This window comes from Diadema antillarum, unplaced genomic scaffold, assembly GCF_040938485.1.
Source record: "Diadema antillarum isolate AM-2024a unplaced genomic scaffold, OU_Dant_1.0 scf00000025, whole genome shotgun sequence".
In the NCBI taxonomy this organism is placed as follows: Eukaryota; Metazoa; Echinodermata; class Echinoidea; order Diadematoida; family Diadematidae; genus Diadema; species Diadema antillarum.
This window is the reverse complement of record NW_027270914.1, coordinates 1,354,440-1,374,243: the sequence shown is the minus strand read 5'-3', so window position 1 is coordinate 1,374,243 and position 19,804 is coordinate 1,354,440. Positions and strand designations below refer to the sequence as shown.

Sequence of the window (19,804 nt, the reverse complement as noted above, 5' to 3'; positions counted from 1 at the left end):
TATACATGTGTAGATCAATTCAGTTGTATTCTGCCTTCAGTCACTATGTTACCCCATGTTATTTTCTCTGTCTGTGTTCAAGAGATCACAATTGACTGCGGCCACTTCTGAGTCTTTGCCCATCACTGCAAGCCTGTGTAGCTACCATGCAGCGTGTCTCTCGAATGAAACGTGAGCTGGCCATGCTGGAGAAGGAACCACCTCCAGGCATTAGCTGCTGGGCAAAGGCAGATAACGTCACACAGCTAGAGGCTCGTAAGTAGACGATACATACATGTACAGTCAACCTTGCCTAGTCAACTTTGCATAAGTCATAAATTCACCCATGTCGAAGGTCCTTTCAAGCCTCCTCTCCTTACATTCTATTGATGTTAATCCCTCATAAGTCGATTTTTTTCAAAGTCGAAGCCATTTCCTCAGTCCAAATAGATTTGACTTAGGCAAGGTTGACTGTGGGCACCTATGTCAATGCACATTACAGTACATTTTTCATTTCATTTTTATGCTTTTTTTTTCACCCTATACGCCTTTCATTTGACTTAATTTCGACAAGTCTGTGAATTATTTTATGATTATTCAGCATTTATTTTTATTCAATTTAAAATCATGCTGCTGTTTAATACTTTTACAACAGCAATAACAAAAACACCACCACCACCAACATCAATAACTTGTACTGCTACTGCATCCATTGCTTTTAGGGCTTTGGCCCAATATTGAGTAATACACTTTATTTTGTAAGCCTCTTTCTGTATTTTTGTTCTGTATCCAGAGATCGTGGGTGGAGATGCTACTCCTTATGCTGGAGGTGTCTTCAAATTAGAGATTCAGATCCCGGAGCGGTGAGTGCATCAATACGCAAACCTAATAATCTGCTCAAGTGTTTAATACAGCTAGCTTGCCAACTCTTCCAGAAATCAGTGGTAGACTCGCGCAGTTCACCCAATATTTTTCTTGTCTCATCGTTATAGACGATTATCTCATGCTGAACCCTGAAACTGGAAAAGAAAAAAAAAAATGTCTCCAAAATCTCTGATATTCTGAACATTTCATATACCCAAGCCTAGAGTTTCAAGATGTTTTCCGCAGGTGCACCGGCTCTATCTGTGTGTTGAGATCATGACTTCAGTATACGCCAGATTGAACCATTTTAAATGTAAAATGATCAAAACTCCCTACCGTGGAAGTGGCGGGGGGAGGGGGTTGGACTTACAGAATTTACAATGTCCCACTCAAGCTTTGGGTCTTAGCAGAACTATTTTTTTTTCTCTTTCCATCTAATAGATAATGTCTTCTAAGGATAAGTAATGTAATGAAATAAATAGGATATTTGCACTTTTCCCCCCCACAGTCAATCCATCAGTACCACATGTGTCGTATCTTAAATTGCTGATTTATGTATTTCTTTTCTGTACATGTACTGTCTCCCTTGGAATACAGGTACCCCTTTGAGCCACCAAAGGTGCAGTATGTTACTCCCATATACCATCCAAACATTGACACCAGTGGGCGGATATGTCTAGATCTACTAAAAATGCCTCCAGCAGTAAGTTGAGATTTTATTTGTAGTGTCTCCCTTGTTTTGAAAGTATAATTGTATATCACACACACACACACACATACATGCACACATATAACAACAAAAATGTAAAACAAAGCAAATCAAATCTAACTGTGATGGTTAAACATTTGTTCAATTGTGGCCAAACATCTTGCTGAAAGTGGAGTTGAATGCTGTCCTACCATTATTTTGAATATATGCAATCCAGATTACCTTTTCTGTGGCATTAGAGGACAAGCTCATCTTCATAGACATGTGGATTGAGTGAATGCAGCAGTATCAGTATAACACATCAGTGAGAGTTTGAGGAAAATTGGACAATCCGTTCAAAAGTTATGAATTTTTGAGGTTTCTGCTCAGTCACCGCTGGATGAGAAGACTACTATGGCTTGTGATGTCACTTGTGTAGAACGATATAAAGAAAATATAAAGAAAATTAATGTATTTTCATTTTTCTTGCATGATAAAAGAACACTTGACTTGCCTCTTTCAGAAGGCGGGGGGAGGGGGAAGGGGATAACATTACCCTTATATGTCAGTGACAAGTCAAGAAAATGTGCACTTTAAAAAAAAAATGCAATTTTGTGAAATTCTCTTTTTTTTCCTTATATTGTTCTATGCATGTGACATCATACACTGTAGTAGTCTTCTCATCCAGCAGTGACTGCACAGATACTTTAAAAATTCATAACATTTGAACAGATTGTCCTGTTTTTCCCCAAACTTTCACTGATGTGTTCTACTAATATTGAGCACTGCATTCACTCAATCTACATGTATATGAAGGTTGACTTGTCTTTGATATAACTTCAGGATTATAATTTGTCCTTTAACTGTGCGTATGCCTCATGAAACTTGTTTTCTGTTTCATCTCTCAGGGCAACTGGAAACCAAGTCTGAACATCTCCACAGTCCTCACGTCTCTGCAGCTACTCATGGCCGAACCCAATCCAGACGATTCCCTCATGGTAGACATTGTAAGTTGAGACTTTTCCCTCCTCACTATCTCAAGAAGCAACCAGTCTTCTAGTGCTATGCTAAAGTTTAAAAAGTTTCAGTGAAACTTAAAAAAAAAAATTCATTTTATGTTAATTCCAAATCTATGAAAGGAGTTAAGGAAATAAGCACATCATCATAATCATCATCATCATGTAGTTTTGATATGGGTCTGTCAGCAACAACAGGGATGGTTGGATTTACCTCACTCTAACAGCAACCGCTTTCACTCCTTCTTGCCATATCATCCAATTTTTGGAGCATCCTCTTTTCCCAAGCTCGTCATCCACCTCTTTCTTTTCCATGGTTCCTGTGGTTGTCCACACTTTTGTGGCTCATTCACTTTAAAGACTCTAGCACTTCTCTCAGAACATGATTATCATTCTCCCTCAGATCATGCTGATACCAATGCATTCCATTCACCTCTGCCAGAAACCTTATCCTAGAAACTTCTTTGTTATATATTGTGACATTCTAGCTAGCTGTCAATAAAGATTTGTTTGCTGTACGTGTTATAGTCTGAGACAAAATGCCTTGTGGAGACTTGCACTTTACAGTCAGCAATGCTTGGTTGAAAACAGTTCTGACATTCATGCTAAACATTTATTGTTTAACCCATGAAGTCTAGGAAACCTTGTTTTGTCGTTTGTCACTGTTACCTGTTGCTATGATTTTTTGGCATCCATTTGAAGTGCTTCGTAAAGTAGAATGAAAAAACAATCTATGTCACTTTTACTGCTTTGCTGTTAATGCCAGATTGTTTATTTCAGCTGCAAAAGTTTTTATATTCTCTCAATTAGTTAACTTTTAACATTCTTTGATTGACAGCACAATGAAAGATTCCATTTCCTGTTCTGTTTCCAAATGGCACAATTTCTTCTGTTTAATAATGATTTCATGCAGATCCAGTGAATTTTACCACTTCCATTCAATACTTCTTTGGCATGAAACATGAGGTGAAATTCAATTTTTTATTTACTTATCTTTTTTTTTTAGATATGAAATCTGAGAGTATGCCGTTTTCCCCAGTAATACAGCCAAATGATTTTGACCAGGAACGTTCACAGTGAAAGTTCAGGTTTTCACAAACCAGTTAGTAAATCTGGAATATGTGCTGTTTCTGACCATAAGTGAATAGGAGCCAGTGACATTAGGACTGTAAAGGAGATTAACATGGCTCTAACTGTCACAAAAATTTGTCATCTCTATTTGCAGTCCACAGAGTTCAAGCACAACAGGCCGCTGTTCTCCCAGAAGGCAAAAGAGTGGACCAAGAAACATGCCACGCCATCAACTGTAGCACTGGTCAGTATCCTTATCTGTCTCTCTGACCCTCTAGTGGTCAGTCAGGTGATCTATCTACTGTAAAAGTGGTGTCTTTCGCAGACAGATACTTTTGCGGTTTCCATCGGTGCCGACTTTTTCTTGTGTGTTTAAATTCGCGGTCGGCAAAATCTGTGAATTCACAGTTGGCAAAAACTGTTTTATTTTGCACATGAAAACCCAAACTATAGTCCAATTACTAGTATTCTTTTATTTATTAGATAGAAATAAAAATTAAATGCAGGCTTACCTGAAATCCTGTCTCTCGAGTACTTTATAACATGGTATCGCTGTGTGTGTGTTTACCATCAATACGCTCAATGCACGGAATCTTCGTATGTGCATGTGCGCAATAGCGTTGTAACAAGCGGCGAGTTCAAAACATTTCCTTGCATGGTTAATTTTGAGGGACTTTTCAAAACATTTTCGCGTGATGTTAAATTCGCGGTTCAACCTCAAAGCGCGAAAAACGTGAAAATAAAACCACCGCGAAAGAAACCACTTTTACAGTATCTTATTTTCTAGAGTCAGAATCTTTCCCTTTCTTGACCACCAAAGAGTAAGGAACAGTTCATGAATTTGGTTATATCACAAGGGTGATCCACAACTTGAAAATTGAGCATGTTGGAAGCTGAGAATTTGAGAATATTGCAGAAATTGTATGTATACGGAGCGCACGTCACGAGCAAGGAGTACGCAATATTTCACAGCTTATCTCTCTTTGTGCTGCTTGGGTTCAACGCTCTCTCCCATGTTTTAAAAACAAATATCTAAGTACCAGGTAGTTTAATGTTTTGCAAGTTTTGCACATGCTTTTCACATGTTTGAATACATTTTATTTTGAGCTTGTTACAAATTCTTGAGGATGTTGCATAGCATGTTGCTGGCTTTTGATGTTGCACAAGAATTTCAGCATGCTGCAGTGACGTGCTAAAACCTCTGTGAACCACGCTGATCACTCTTTTCCACTCCCAAAGATATGGGCTTGGGGGAGGATTGTCTCTTTTTAAGGCCTTGTCAGTGGAATAAGTGCAAGGATAAGGTAAGAATTAGCAGAACCTTGAAGATGTACGGGTAATCCTTATGTAAATGGCAGCTTGTCCATAAAGTTATTATAAAAAATTGGGATGGTTGCAACTTGCAAGCGAGATCCAAGTCATAGAGAGCTGACATACTCTGAGATGATTGGCTTTGTTTGCAATTTTCAGTGCATGTAAAAGCTAGTCAGTTGTGAGAGAACCTTCACTAAAAAGGGTAACTGAAATATAAAGTTATTTCGTAGCTCACCATATATATGCGTTTGAACATGGCAATGTTTACGGCTTGACATGTCTATACAAAGTTGGTCAGATTTTGTGTCTGTCCCAAAATTGTTGTTGTTTTTTCATTTGTGGGTATGGGGGAGACTTTTTCCATGAGCATCCACATAATGAAATTAGTGGTCTTATTTCTCATTGTAGACTTGAAGAGAATTGTCACGTCAATGTGAGGGAGTAAAGCAGCAACTGTGCCAATAAATTTCATACTTTTAACCCGTTGAGGACAGCTTGATTTTGCTACAACACGCATTTCCCATAGACGCTTGCCCGAGTGTACTCGTGACTTGCCCTCAACGGGTTAAGACTAAAATATAGTGGACTCCCGTTATAACAAAGTCCTCGGGAGCGACAGTTTTCTTTCGTTAAATCAAAATTTTGTTATAACGCAACAATTAAACAATAGAAATTCATGGTATGGGTAACGTTGTGGCCTGAATTTTTATTTTGTTGTAACTGGAATTTTGTTATAGCCATGTTCGTTATAGCAGGAGTGCACTGTATTTGTTGTTTTTCTGAAGGTTTCTGCGAATAAGGCAAGAACTTCAGATGATACCAGCGACTCATCTGAAGATTCATCGAGTGATGATAGCGATGAGGAAGAAGAGACTGCTAAACTGGTGAAAAGAGATTCTCTGACGTCGAGGGTTTCAAACCGTGAAAATGGACAGCATGTGTCGACATTGGCCAATAGCAGACCGTTTTGCAAAGATGCTTCGTCCAGGGGCAGTGAAGCGACCAATGAGAGACGAGGAGAGAAACGATGTCTGCAGGAAGCGAATGGAGAGCCAGGATTGGTCAAGAGGTCTCATGTGCAGATTGACATATAAGTAGAACGGAAAAAAAATGTGGAAAGAAATGAGAGGAAGATAAATTTATCAGTGGTTTGAGGGAGGGACAGAGAGAGAGAGAGAGAGAGAGAGAGAGAGAGAGATAGGTTGACAAAGGGAGAGCTTGACATAAAGAATTAGCATTATGATGAAATGTAACTAATTATACATAAAGCAAAAGAAATTCATCAAAACTCATATTTGCCAAAAATGTAATTTTTAAAATGAAATTGTATATTGCGAAAGTGTATAGCTTGTAGGACAAGTTCACCTTCATATACATGTTGAATGAGTGAATGCAGCAAATACTATTGGAACACATCCTTGAAAGTTTTGGGAAAATCAGACAATCCATTCACAAGTTTTGAATTTTTAAAGTATTTGTCAGTCACTCCTGGATGAGAAGACTACTACAGTGTATGATGTCACATGCGTACAACAATATAAGGAAAATATAAAGAGAATTTCACATGTTTTTATTTCTTGAAAAAAAAGTGGACATTTCCTCGACCTGTTACTGACGTATCTTAAGGGTAATATTATTACTCCTGCCTTCTGAAAGAGGGAAGTCAAATGTCCTTTTATTATGTGAGAAAAGTGAAAATATGTTGAATTTTTTAATGTTTTCTTTATATCGTTGTACACATGTGACATCACAAGCTGTAGTAGTCTTTTCATACAGCAGTGACTGAGCAGAAACTTCAAAAAATTGTAACTTTTGAACAGGTTGTCCAATTTTCCTCAAACCCTCACTGATGTGTTCTACTAATACTGCTGCATTCACTCAATCCACATGTCTATGAAAGTGGACTTGTCCTTAAAAACAAATGTTTGTGAAGTACATTATGGCTGCAAAGTGGCTCAGTCTTTATCGATCAAATACAGGGGAAACTCGGTATAACGAACACTGCTATAACGAGATATCGGGTATAACGAGGAAATTCTCTCGGTCCCAAATTTCCTCCCACACAAGTCTATGTAAAATGCTACTCTTATAGCGAGATCGGCTATAACGAAATAACTGCTATAACGAGATAAATTTTGTGACTTCCAAACAAAGAAAAACATAGTAAATCAAACCTGCTATAGCGAGGTAAAGCAAAATGACTTCGGTAAAGCTTACTTCGCCTGTGCTATCATCTTCCGAGATTGTAAAGCTTGATGCGCCAAAAACTGTCTTGTACACACATAAGCATTTTCTTCAGTGCACTCCAGCTAGCACTGCATGTTGTACGTGTGAAGTGTGTGTGTGCACGCACACTGATACATGCAGAAAATGTGGTGGGACGGCCATATGTATACATGACATCATCATGACGTTTAGCAGGTGTGAGGCAATCTGATGCTGTGATTGGCCTTCTACTTAGGGAATTCCCCGTCTTCACACACACACGCAGTCATATAATGTACATACAGAATGTGTCACATACACACACAGCATTGTGCAGACCATATCTAAGCTTTCCACACAACACACACCCATACGATAACCACATGCCAATCCACAGACGATCTTGATACAATCGCAAGCTATATAAATTTACAAATTCAAACATCTACAATTAATAAGAAACACATTCTTGATATTGGATTTCCTTGGTGAAAAACATCTTCTTACCCATAAAGGTGAGTAATTCCCTCACACACAATATCAAGTTATCAGTATTGATTGAAATATGATGGGTAGTCCCACATGTGCAAATTAATGTCTTTATTTTATGCCTTCTTTTATGCCTACTGATATAACGAGATATCGGCTATAACGAGGAAAATGACTCGGTCCCGACCATCTCGTTATATCGAGTTTCCACTGTACATGTATCTTGAGTTCAAATTTTGCTGAGCAATGTTATGTGTTATGCCATCTCCTCCCTTCTAGGAAGAGGTAAAACTCTGTCCCTCAGATAGGACGTTAAATGGAGGTCCATGTGAAAGAGTGTCACAGCCCACTCTTATAAAATGTCCCACTTTACTCCCAGCACCAATTAAATGGTGATGAGATGGTGATTTCTACTGCCGAATCCCCTCTGCACACAATGGATCCATGTGAAAAATGTTCCAAGGCTTCTTTAGTCCCACCAATTTCATTGTTATGCCTTCCCACATTTGCCAAAACAAACCCAATTGCTGTATCCCTTTTATGAAGTCTGAGAAAATGAAATGAAATATGTATATATATATATATATATATATATATATATATATACAGTCAACCTTGCTTAAGTCGACCTCGCATAAGTCGAATAATCGCCCAAGTAGAAGATCTTTTCAAGTCCCTCCTCTTTATATGCTATTGAATTTAATCCCTCATAAGTCGAATTTTCTCTAAGTCAAAGCTATTTCTTCAGTCCAAATAGATTCGACTTATGCAAGGTTGACTGTATACATATATTTTTTTTTCATTATCTTATTCATTCATTTGTTGGTATTACTTTGTTGTTTTTCTTGAGGAGCCAGCACAAATGTACAGTCGACTGCAGTTACAACGAAGACCTTGGGACCGTCAGTTTCGTTGTATTGAAATTTCGTTATAACGAACCGAATGACCATGAAAATGAAATCAAATAATTTCTTTTTATTCACTTTGTCATTCAGTTATTGGTATGATTTTATTGTTTTTGTTTTTCTTGAAGAGTGAGCACAAATATACAGTCAACTCCTGTAATAACGAAGTCCTTGGCATCGGCAGTTTTCTTTCGTTGTATTTAGATTTTGTTATAACCGAACAAATAAACAATAAAAAACAGAGCAGATAACGCATGGGCCTGAACTTTTACCTGTTGTAACTAGAATTTTATTATAACTATGTTTGTTATAACCGGAGTGCTGCATTCAAGTTACTCATTCCAGCAAAAGATACATGTCAATTCTTGGAATGCAGGCTGTATGCATTCATTTTTTGGTGCTGTGGTAAGCAAGCATCAGAGCAATATTTCAACTGTCAGGAAAATGTCTGCATAAAGTTGTGAACATGGATCATAGTTTACTGTATTTGACACATGTTAGTACCCCTGTGTTATAATAATAATAATAATAATAATAATAATAATAATAATAATAATAATAATAATAATAATGATAATAATAATAATAATAATAATAATAATAATAATAATAATAATAATAATAATAATAATTGTTATTATTATTATTATTATTATTTATTATTATTATTATTATTATTATTATTATTATTATTATTATTATTATTATTATTATTATTATTATTATTATTATTATTATTATTGTTATTTTGATAGTGATTACATATCTTTTTTAGTATGGTGCACTCCCGTTATAACAAAGTCCTCCGGACTGGTGGTTTTCTTTCATTATACCAGAATTTTGTTGTAGCTTAACAGTATGTGTATAAAGGTATATAGATGATAATTATAGGACCTGAATCTAGTTTGATGTAACAAGAATTTTGTTATAACCATGTTCGTTTAAACGGGAGTGCACATACTGTATGTACGATTACCCATGAATTGTGAGGATATCCATCTTTTGTAGTATAAAAGTGGCAACTTTTTCTTACACCTTTGCAAATAAAAAGCACTGCAATTGATTGTAAAATTTATATGCATTATGTAAACTTATATAAACTCTTTTATGGTACAGAAATCATCATTTTTTTTTCACTTGCGACACTTTCTCAAAAGTTCAGAATAAAAAAATATATATGCATGTGAAATAAATTGTGTAGACAGTTGTAATGGATTGTAACAGTACTTTCATACAATGTTCTGCCATGGTGAAGGTGATGGAGAAAGAGGATGGATGGATAGATAGATAGTTTGATAGATAGATGGATGGATAGTTTGATAGCTGGATAGATAGTTGGTTGAATACACACATACAACTGTACATACATACGTACAAGTCAGGCAGAATACATGAGTTATACATTATGTAGGTTACGTGCAAATGGACCCAAAATTAATAAGGTATAGATACTTACAATGTATACATCCGTATGTTTTTTCAAGAAACAGTGATACTGGTACTTCAGCTTCACTGACAATTCCATACAATACATTATATTATTCTAATAAGCAAAGGCACTGATGCCACGACAGTTCTATTCTAGCAATCTCTTGTTTGAACACAGAAAATATCAAATCTGTTAGGAGATGTAAAACCCTCCAATAACAGAGTCAGTTTTGCAAAATCTATACATCTCTAAATTGAATTCAAATTAAGGCAGGGTATTTCTTCATTGCATTCATGTTAGTATGTTTAGAAACAAAACAAAACAAAAACATGTTGAAGATTTGTGTACAAACAAATGGGAGACATGTAGTGTGATTTTGAGTCAGTTTTTAAAAGGACACATCTGAAACTTAAAGAATTCTATTACCTTGTACTTTTTTTGTTAAAGTCAAAAAATATCATCATCTACTGCTTTCAGTTATGCATTTCACAGTAAAAGAAGAAAAAAAAAGATTGAAAGCTCGAGTGAGAAAGAAATAAGAGAGAGAGGGGGGGGGGAGAGGGAGAGAGAGAGAGAATTACAATGAGAAAACGGAATTATGGGGAAAAGTTTATAGCATAGAAGAAACACAGAAAGAATGTGATGAAAAGTAATAGCACGAGAGGATTGAGGAACTTGGCATTTCAGTGCCGTAAGACTGGGTGCTAGGCAAGGGAATAGGACCATTTCTCACACAAAGAGTTACCATCTTGGGAGATCAAAATATGAAGAGCTGCATCGTGAAAAAAAAATTATACACGCACTGCATAAGGTAAGTCATCACAAGGATTGACTTCCAAACAATAAAAAGACCCCCAATATGTTCTGATTATTGCATAGACGTTCGAGAAGTGATATCAATTTTTTCATATTCTCATACATAAATCATCCTTTTTGCTTTGTTCTGTAAAAATCATTATTTTTAGGTGTGTTGGGGTTATTGATGTTCAATTTTCAAATTTGGAGATGAGAAAAGGGATAATGTGATGCAATTTTTTCAGTAGTTTATGTTGTACAGAGGAAACTCAGTTTAACGAGATCCTTTAGACCAAAACAATTTGTTCTTTTATCATCGGATATTTTGTTATATCAGTAGTCAACAAACAATACAAAACAAAGGAATTAAATTCATTGGGATTGGAGAAATTAGTTTGTTATATCAGGTACATGTGAACAGTTTGTTTGCAAAAACCGATAAGTCCATATTTGAAGATTTTAAAGTATGGTCTCTGTCATAAAGTACGAAATGATAACTTTTAAATGATATATTGGTCACTACATATAAAGGTACATTTTTAAAGTTATGGTCAAAAGAAGCAAAAATTTCCTTATTATTCTCTTTATTTTTCTTGACCTTTAATCGCAAATATCTCCATTTGGCAAATATGGACTTATCGGTTATTGCGAACAAACTCTTCATGTATTTTGTTACATCAGATCTCTTTATATGGAGTTTCTATTGTGCAAGTACAGAGATTTATTTTGCTATAGGGTATGCATGTCATCATCACCAACATGTTGCCAAAATTGCCATTGCCAAACCTATGACAATTCTCTTTTGCCAAATCGGCCGACAAGGGGGAAAAAAAAGTCTTCACATTTTTTGCTGCTACTTCTCTCCAAAAATCGTCCAACTACAACACACACACACACACAAAAATCCACATACAACAACAAAGAAACCACAACTCCCCCCCCCCCAAAAAAAAAAAAAAAACCCTCTTCACAGATTTATGCTAACTCTGCTGACACTGGGCTGACCCTGACACAGAGTGCTAGGAACATACTGTGTGAACATACTGTGTGCACACATGATGGCACTTTTTTCTATATACAAATCATATTTTCACTGGGCAGCCATGGGGGGGGGGGGGGGGGGGAGGGGTGTTAAAGGGATGGTATAGTTTTGGTTGAGACCTAATTTCAGGTTTCTAACATTTTTTGGTGAGATAATGAGAAACCTCTTATGAAATATGAAAGAGTATGTAATTCTATAAGGAATTCAACGTTTATTTGATGAAATTTGGTTTTGAAATGGCTGAGATATCCAAAAAGAGCGATTCTAATAAAGTGTGGGACCCACACTTTATTACGATCGCTTTGTTTTACTTTGTTTTTGGATGTTTCAGTCATTCCAAACCCGATTCTCATCAAATAAACTTGGAATTTCTCTTAAAATGGTATGCTCTGTACTATATCATATTTAAGTGTTTTCATGGTATCTCGCAAAAAGTTAAAAGCCCAATTCTCATCTCCACCAATACTGTACCATCCCTTTAACCCCTCCCCCAACACACACAAATCCACAACTGATTTTTTAGCAATCATTATTCTGCAGTAGTATAGTGTAGTATGCAAATTTTCCTAGTTGTATGACAATCTCCCAATCATTTCCTGAAAATGATGCCGTATTTGCCCATAAGTGCCCACACTGATATGGTATGTGGTACAGCTGTACTATTATAATACGTCTTATCTGTTTCGTACAGTACATCACACACACACACACACACACACACACACACACACACACACACACACACATACACACACACACACACACACAAGCAACAACAACACAAAGATACAATAATCAATCAATCATTTATCAAATCATCTGGGTTTTTTTTCTTACCCTATAACCTCACAAGTAAACTAATATGTCTTTTCCTTTGTAATATGAAAGGGAGTTGCAAATGCATTGGTCAAAATATTTTTCACTGATACATTGTGTATATCAAATAAATAAATCAGGCTACTCTGGAAATATTTCTGTGCTGAGCTATGATCCTGGTTTGCTCTATACCATGATAATATCACCCTTTAGGTTCCTCTTCCTACATGTGGCTTACACCAGCAGGCTGGTATCACTCATTTCCTGTCTGAATCTGAGTTGGTGGAGATAAAAAGAGTCATTTCAGGGTTTTGAAATGAGTTCTGGGGCTGGAAAACTGATTCATTCACAAATACCTTTATGATGCTCAATAGTCCTCAGTGTACTGCACTTTGTGCATGCTCATGTATACCCGTATAGTGTATTCTTGGTATTATATACATGTACAAAGAAGAGAGACATTTCAAAGTCAAACACAGCTGCTACAGTACAAAGTCCCCCTGATTCCGTAGTAGGCTCCATAAATATCAATTTTTCTTTCATGTTGTGACAAAAGAATATAAAAGCCACTCAAGTTAAAGGACAAGTCCACCTTCATATACATGTGTATTGAGTGAATGCAGCAATATTTTGTAGAACACATCAGTGAAAGTTTGGAGAAAATTGGACACTCCGTTCAAAAGTTATTAATTTTTAAAGTATCTTCACAGTCACTGCTATATGAGAAGACTACTAGAGTGTATGATGTCACATGCGTACAACGTTATAATGAAAATATAAAGAGAAATTCACAAAATGTTACTTTTTGAAAAAAGTGCACATTTCCTCGACTCATCACTGACGTATGTTAAGGGTAATATTATTCCCCTTGCCTTCTGAAAGAGGGAAGTCAAGTGTTCTTTTATTATGTGAGAAAAGTGAAAATATCTTTAATTTTCCTTATGCTTTCTTTATATAGTTGTACACATGTGACATCACAAGCTGTAGTAGTCTTCTCATCCAGCAGTGACTGAGCAGAAACTTAACTTTTAAACGGATTGTCCAATTCTCCTCAAACTCGTGCTGATGTGTTCTATTAATATTGCTGCATTCACTCAATCCACATGTCTATGAAGGTGGACTTGTCCTTTAAGAACTATTTTAATCTGCTTGGATGCATGTAACACAAGTGTGTCTCTCAAAATGCTCTCTAGAATCTTGAATGTGCAATTTGTCTGATACATTGTATGTACACATACAGGTGTACATGTCAGGTATGCAGCTGAAGTTTTGTTGTTCTTGTGGGACACAATTTCAATACATGTGTGTATTTATGTATCTTTCAGCCTTTCACTTTTGACCTTTGACATGGCGCCCTGTTTAGAACTTGTAATCTATAATGCTGTACGTATGTAGAGAAGTCTTCAGAGAAGTGACCTTGCCCTAAAAAGATTTATAATATAAACTTCTGTAATATTAATGTTGCCCTCAATTCATGTAATAATCTCAATTTATATGAACTGTGTGAAATAAAATGTAATTTTCATAGACTACAAAAAGGACAGTAAATGTAAAGAAGTAAAAATATGTTAGGTACAGTAGATATGCAATAAAAGACCTCTACACATCAAATCCATTTGCTTGATTTATGAACCCAAACAAACAGCCTGTAAATGCACTTTTCTGGTATTACATAAAATATCTTTATATTTCATACACATGTACAGTACACTATTAGGATATATTTTTTCCCCATTGATACACGAGTCACAAACACAATCCAACTCTTCACATACCATAATTAATATTCAAACATGCAGGACAACAATTACCAGAATGGGGTCAACAGTATGTTACATAAGCATATCATCTACCGTGGTATTCAGTGTGAAATGTGCCAAGGGAGGAAACCAACATTACACAGTATTGGCTCCTCCATGTACATTGTATACTGTTTGCATTGTAAACCATAATGAGTGAAATAGAATCATCTTCTACAGTATCTATGCTGAATCTGCAACAGCATGATTCCACATGTTTAAACAGTGTTGAGCAAAATTGCATTACCTACTGTACAAAATATTTGTACAAAACAACTTGTTTAATATAGATGCCAGTACATGAATCTCCCATTATCACATAATGCAGGGCATGGCCGGCACAATGTCTTTCCTCTTGCCTGGATGGGTACATTATGTGGCCTCATTTTTTTTTTGAGGGACAAATATCCATGAATTTTTACTTGTCACAAGAGTCAGTTTAAGTTGTTCCTCGCAAGTGAGAAAGTGGGTTCATAACATCCTAGGCCCCATTTCATAAAAGAAGTAAGGATAGCAACTCTTGCTAGAATAGCAACTTCCCATGGCAACAGCAAATCGGGAAGCTGGATTCTTGTCGTTAACATGACAACTGCCATTCCAGCAAGAGTTGCTATCGTAGCGCTCAACTTTTTATGAAATGGGTACCTGGTATGAGTAGATAATTACACATACATATCATAGGCATACATGTAATACAAACCGTAGGCATGTACAATGGAAATACATGTACCCCATATATGTAAAAATGTTTATAAAATTACATAACATTTGAAAGCTGATGATAAAATCATCAGTAGGAATATGTAGCATCTCATATACTATACTCTAGTCTATACATGTAACTGTATGAGCCATCTGAATGAATAAACAAATGATATGCCTGTATGCACAAAATGATACTCACTATACCTACATGTATTTGTTATCTAAGGAAAAGTACAATTTTAGCCACAGAATTGCACAAATCAGACAAACAATTATTTTTTTCCCCCACATCTCGTCACTGTGGTGTCAATGAGTGTGACAGTGCACACAATGCATCGTGTAGGCAATTGGTTGTATCTTATATGACACACACATTAAGTTTTGTACCACAAATAGGCCTATTTTTCTGTAGACCTGTACAGTAGCCATTCACATTCGTGTGAATAAAAGTTAAACTTTTATTCACACAAATGTAAATGACTGTACACCTGTATTAGGGACTTTTTGATTTTATCTCCTGGACGTCGAGGTAATGACGTCATTTTAAGGAACTGCGCATGCTCAAGGTTCTCCAGCACATTCAAAGCCAGAATTACTAACATGTCTTCCAAGGATTTCAAGGCCAACTAGATTCAGCATTGGACTGACGTCAACTGCCAGCCCGATGGAGGGGACGGGGGCATGACATCACAGTAGTACATCGTGTGAGCGGTGTGCACTGAAAATTGAAATGGGTGATAACACTGTGGACGTGACGAGTGGACTGCAGCAATTTGGAACTGCTCTTGTACGAGAAAGGCAGCCACGTCCACACAATTGAAAAGCCCCTAATACATGTATTACACTCTGGTAAACTACGTTTTTAAAACTATTAAAGTTGCCCCTATCCACATGTATAATCGTCCCATTATTTATAATCTAGCTCCTCCATATGACTACCATAGTAGTGCAAAATCTTTACCATCTATGTATGGTAACTGAAATTTGAACAGCACATAACTGCTGATAAGATACATGTATAATGTACTAACTTCATGTAATGAGTTGTCCTGAAAGTGGATATCGATGACACATTCTAACACACCTCAAAGCATTTGCCTAAAGGCAGCATCAGGACAAGTGGCCATTTACATGTAGTTGTCTTACCCAATAGGAGTTTCAGATGCCCGCGTGAGCAAATTAATGGGTAATTTGGTTTGTTGCCCATGGCACATTTAAGAAAACAAAAACAAATGATCAAAACCGTCCAGCCAGACAAATAAACAAAGATATAACAAAGACCAGAAATACAATAGTGAGGGAGAAAGAGAGAACTAATAAACTAAGAACCAGTACATTACAATGATGCATGAATATCCATATTGCTCAATTTCTGATACATTGTTCAAACTACTTTGAACCATACTGTCCTTTATCCATAGTACTTTTTAATCCTTGACACCAAGTTTATCACAAGTATTCACAAGTTCACCCCTGCATAAAATCTTTACAACGTAAGTTTTCTCTATTAAAGCAACGATCATATGACATATCACCTCATCTTCAAATTAATGACACGTAAACTTCAAAAAAATGAGTCGGTAAAAATCAGTAAACATGACCTATGTTCTTGAACAAAAGTTTAAACTGGATTGTCAAAGCGAGGCCTTGCCCACTGAAATCTGACTCAATTATTATGCAAACTCTTTTCATTCAATTTGGCAGTTTATCTTTGCTCTTACTTTTCTCCCTACTGTTCCTGGGTGACATGGGTAAAATTGGTTATCCAGACAGATTTTCAAAGCTTGTAATACCATGATAGAGAGTACATAAAATCTTGGAAACTGAACCTAATTAAGATTTGTGGGTATTACTGATCCAAGCCAAAACATAGGTCTGCCAAAGAAACCTGTTACAGTGTCTGTTTTCCATCATTTTTATGTATTGCATTTAGGTTGATTAAGGGAACTTCTTAACTCCATTCATAAATACTTTGTTTATCTGCCATCACCCACACAGGTAACCATACACAACTTAACCTTACTTATTGTATCCACATTACCACCCACTAAAGAATGTCCATATCATGCTGTGTCCATGTTTGGAAGGAATGCTTTCTAAAGAGGCTTCACCACACCAACCATGATTCTAATCCACCTGGTACTGCCGGCTCTTGTTCACTTTGTACTGGTAGATGGAGAAAGCAGCAAAGAGCACATAGAGGCCCGCAGCGATGAAGCAGTTATTAGAGACTTGCGTGTATGAATGTTCTAGATCTTCCTTGGTCAGTACAGCGACATCCGGGAGAGAGATGTCCTCAACGAAGGCCAGAGCATTGATCCGGAAGAAAACCCCCATTAGCACCTGTCATACATGTAGGATAACACATAATGCTGTGTGTTAGAAGGAGGGGTTTGCCTTCAATGTGTGTAGTGAAGATCTTTAGTAGCTGACAAGTTACAATATTACTGAATCTTATTTAATGAAAATGTTCACTGAGATAAGACATTTCATTATGACTGACATCATAATTGGTGTAAGTCAATACCAGTATAAAGTGTACATATACGTATACATGTTTGTCGTGCATAAAATAGAAAGAAAATGCATGTGTGTGTGTGTGTGTGTGTGTGTGTGTTCTTGTGCATAAATAGGCTAAATTAGTATCAAGGGGCTTCATCAGGAAGAAAGACAGTATCAGCTCGGGTGTGTGTGCATGTGCGTGTGCGTGTGTGTGTGTGTGTTCGTGTGAGGGTGTCAGTGTACATAATTGTATTAAACATCTTGTATAGTGTATGTACGTAGCCTGTGTGCTTCTGGTTTTGGGTGAATGGGGGGGGGGGGGTGGTGGGACCAAAGTTCCTTGGTGGGACTGGGATTTGATTTGAAGGAGGATAGATTGATTTAAAAGTGTAACTTTGGTGTAAGAAAGACACTATTTTGTAGGATTAGCTAATTATTTAGGATGGATGAAGATCTGGGGTGGTATTCTGAAAATCTTCCTTGGGGCTTGTTAAGTTTCTTCCTAAGTTTCTTCCCAAGTTAGAAACTTTATAAGTGCCAAGGAAAGACAGAATTGGTATTCTGAAATTTCTTCCCAGGCACTTCTTAATGCAAATTAGGCCATCCTCATCCCTGCCCACATTCTTTCTTAAGCCAATACGAAATGCCATATCATAAGGAACTAACAATGGCAATCGCATGTTACTATGACGTACAGTTGTACATGTAGCCGTTGGTCAAATACACGTGTGCACAGGATGTCCCCTTTCTCACACCCATTTCGCGCATCAAAGTACATGTGCGCGCAGTGAATGACAAGCGCGCCTATCACGATACTTGCAGTTGCTATTCTTAACAACTTACTTAGGACAGGGGTGGAGCTTTTCTAAATACGCATCTTCCTAAAATGCAACTTACTTAGGACAGGGGTGGAGCTTTCCTAAATACGCATCTTCCTAAAATTCTTTCTTAAGTGGATTCTAGAATACCAACTTCTTCCCAAGTCAGAAATTTGCATATTCCTACTCCTCCGACCCCTTCCTAAGTTTCTTCCTAAAAAAGTTAAGGAAAAAAACTTGGGAACAGACTTAGGAAGAAACTTAGGAAGATTTTCAGAATACCATTTAGGAGGAAAAAATCCTGACTTAGGAAGAAATTCTTCCTAGGAAAAGGAAGGATTTCAGAATACCACCCCTGGTTTGGTTGAGGGGGGAGGGCTGGTTGGTAAAATTATGAATGATTTCACTTAAAAAATGTGGATATGTACAAATCTAAGTTACAATGTACAGTTGTTTTCATACGTACAATACATTCTTATATGTTGAATATGATTTATGATCCAACATATTCAAGGGATAATCAATAATAATGTTGGCATTATAAAATCATGTCAATATTTTCTTGAGAAGAATTTACCAGTGGGATTGATAACTGAGTTATAAATTAATATCATCCATGTTGAAGAGATATTTGCAGTATGAATCATGAATCATGATGAATTGAAAGTGATTCGTTTGTGTTTCTGAATTGTATTCTCCATTAATTAGTAGACTCTTATCATCTATTTCCAATAATAGTAATACATGCCAATACTAAAAAACAAAAATAGCAAATTGGGCAGGAAAAGGCAAACTTACCAACATGACAACACCCCATATGCTCAGAAGCGAGCAGCAGGTCGAACATTTTGGACCACACACTTTCACCATTTTTACAAAGTATTTTCAGATCGGCAGAAAATTGGACAGCTGGACTCAAAATCACGGCAATATAATGAAGACGTTCGGTCCAAAGCCTGGTGAATTACTAGGACCACCAGTGTACCAGATCCTGTGTACTGTAGGGTACAAAATGTACCTACAAAAATAGAAGAATCAGATCATCAAGCAAGCACGAAGTAAATTACAGGACTGGATGTCACGTACTGATGAACGCAGCAGACTTTTACACAGTGGACACTGACAATACACTGTACTGTGTGTGTTGGCTGTGCAGACCGTGTATGCAGTGCTATGCGAGTTGGTCATGTGATTTGTGACTGCTGTAGATGAGAGTCTCAGTTGAAGTACAAAAGTGTGTTCCTGATTCTGCGAGCTTATTAGAAACAGAAACCATTTGAAAACCTATGATAATAAATACAATTACTAAAATTTCTGAAGTAAATAGATGTCACAGAAATCCATGAAAGTTATTTTTGTTACTTTTC

General features: G+C 36.6%; 2 protein-coding genes across 2 annotated transcripts; one reads left to right on the top strand and one right to left on the bottom strand.

Moving 5' to 3' along the window:
• Positions 1-146: 146 nt before the first annotated feature.
• LOC139733444 (ubiquitin-conjugating enzyme E2 T-like) lies at positions 147-6,059 on the top strand. The gene is made up of 6 exons (XM_071644263.1): positions 147-255; positions 773-842; positions 1,441-1,546; positions 2,440-2,538; positions 3,773-3,862; positions 5,718-6,059. Exons 1-6 carry the CDS (start codon positions 147-149, stop codon positions 6,024-6,026), a joined length of 783 nt encoding a protein of 260 aa, XP_071500364.1. The 3' UTR covers positions 6,027-6,059.
• Positions 6,060-15,599: 9,540 nt separating this feature from the next.
• On the bottom strand, positions 15,600-19,505 carry LOC139733433 (ribonuclease kappa-like). Its single transcript, XM_071644254.1, has 2 exons — positions 19,236-19,505; positions 15,600-17,460 (listed from the first exon to the last, which is right to left on the bottom strand). Exons 1-2 carry the CDS (start codon positions 19,305-19,307, stop codon positions 17,245-17,247), a joined length of 288 nt encoding a protein of 95 aa, XP_071500355.1. The 5' UTR covers positions 19,308-19,505; the 3' UTR covers positions 15,600-17,244.
• Between the last annotated feature and the right edge of the window lie 299 nt (positions 19,506-19,804).

Bases quoted from the DNA above. Each gene is read 5' to 3' on its own strand.
- LOC139733444 (XM_071644263.1), top strand. From the start codon at position 147: ATGCAGCGTGTCTCTCGAATGAAACGTGAGCTGGCCATGCTGGAGAAG. The intron at 256-772 runs GTAAGTAGACGA...TTCTGTATCCAG, and splicing joins CGTCACACAGCTAGAGGCTC to AGATCGTGGGTGGAGATGCT. The intron at 1,547-2,439 runs GTAAGTTGAGAT...TTCATCTCTCAG, and splicing joins TACTAAAAATGCCTCCAGCA to GGCAACTGGAAACCAAGTCT.
- LOC139733433 (XM_071644254.1), bottom strand. From the start codon at position 19,307: ATGGTGAAAGTGTGTGGTCCAAAATGTTCGACCTGCTGCTCGCTTCTG. The intron at 17,461-19,235 runs GTAAGTTTGCCT...CATGTATGACAG, and splicing joins TATGGGGTGTTGTCATGTTG to GTGCTAATGGGGGTTTTCTT.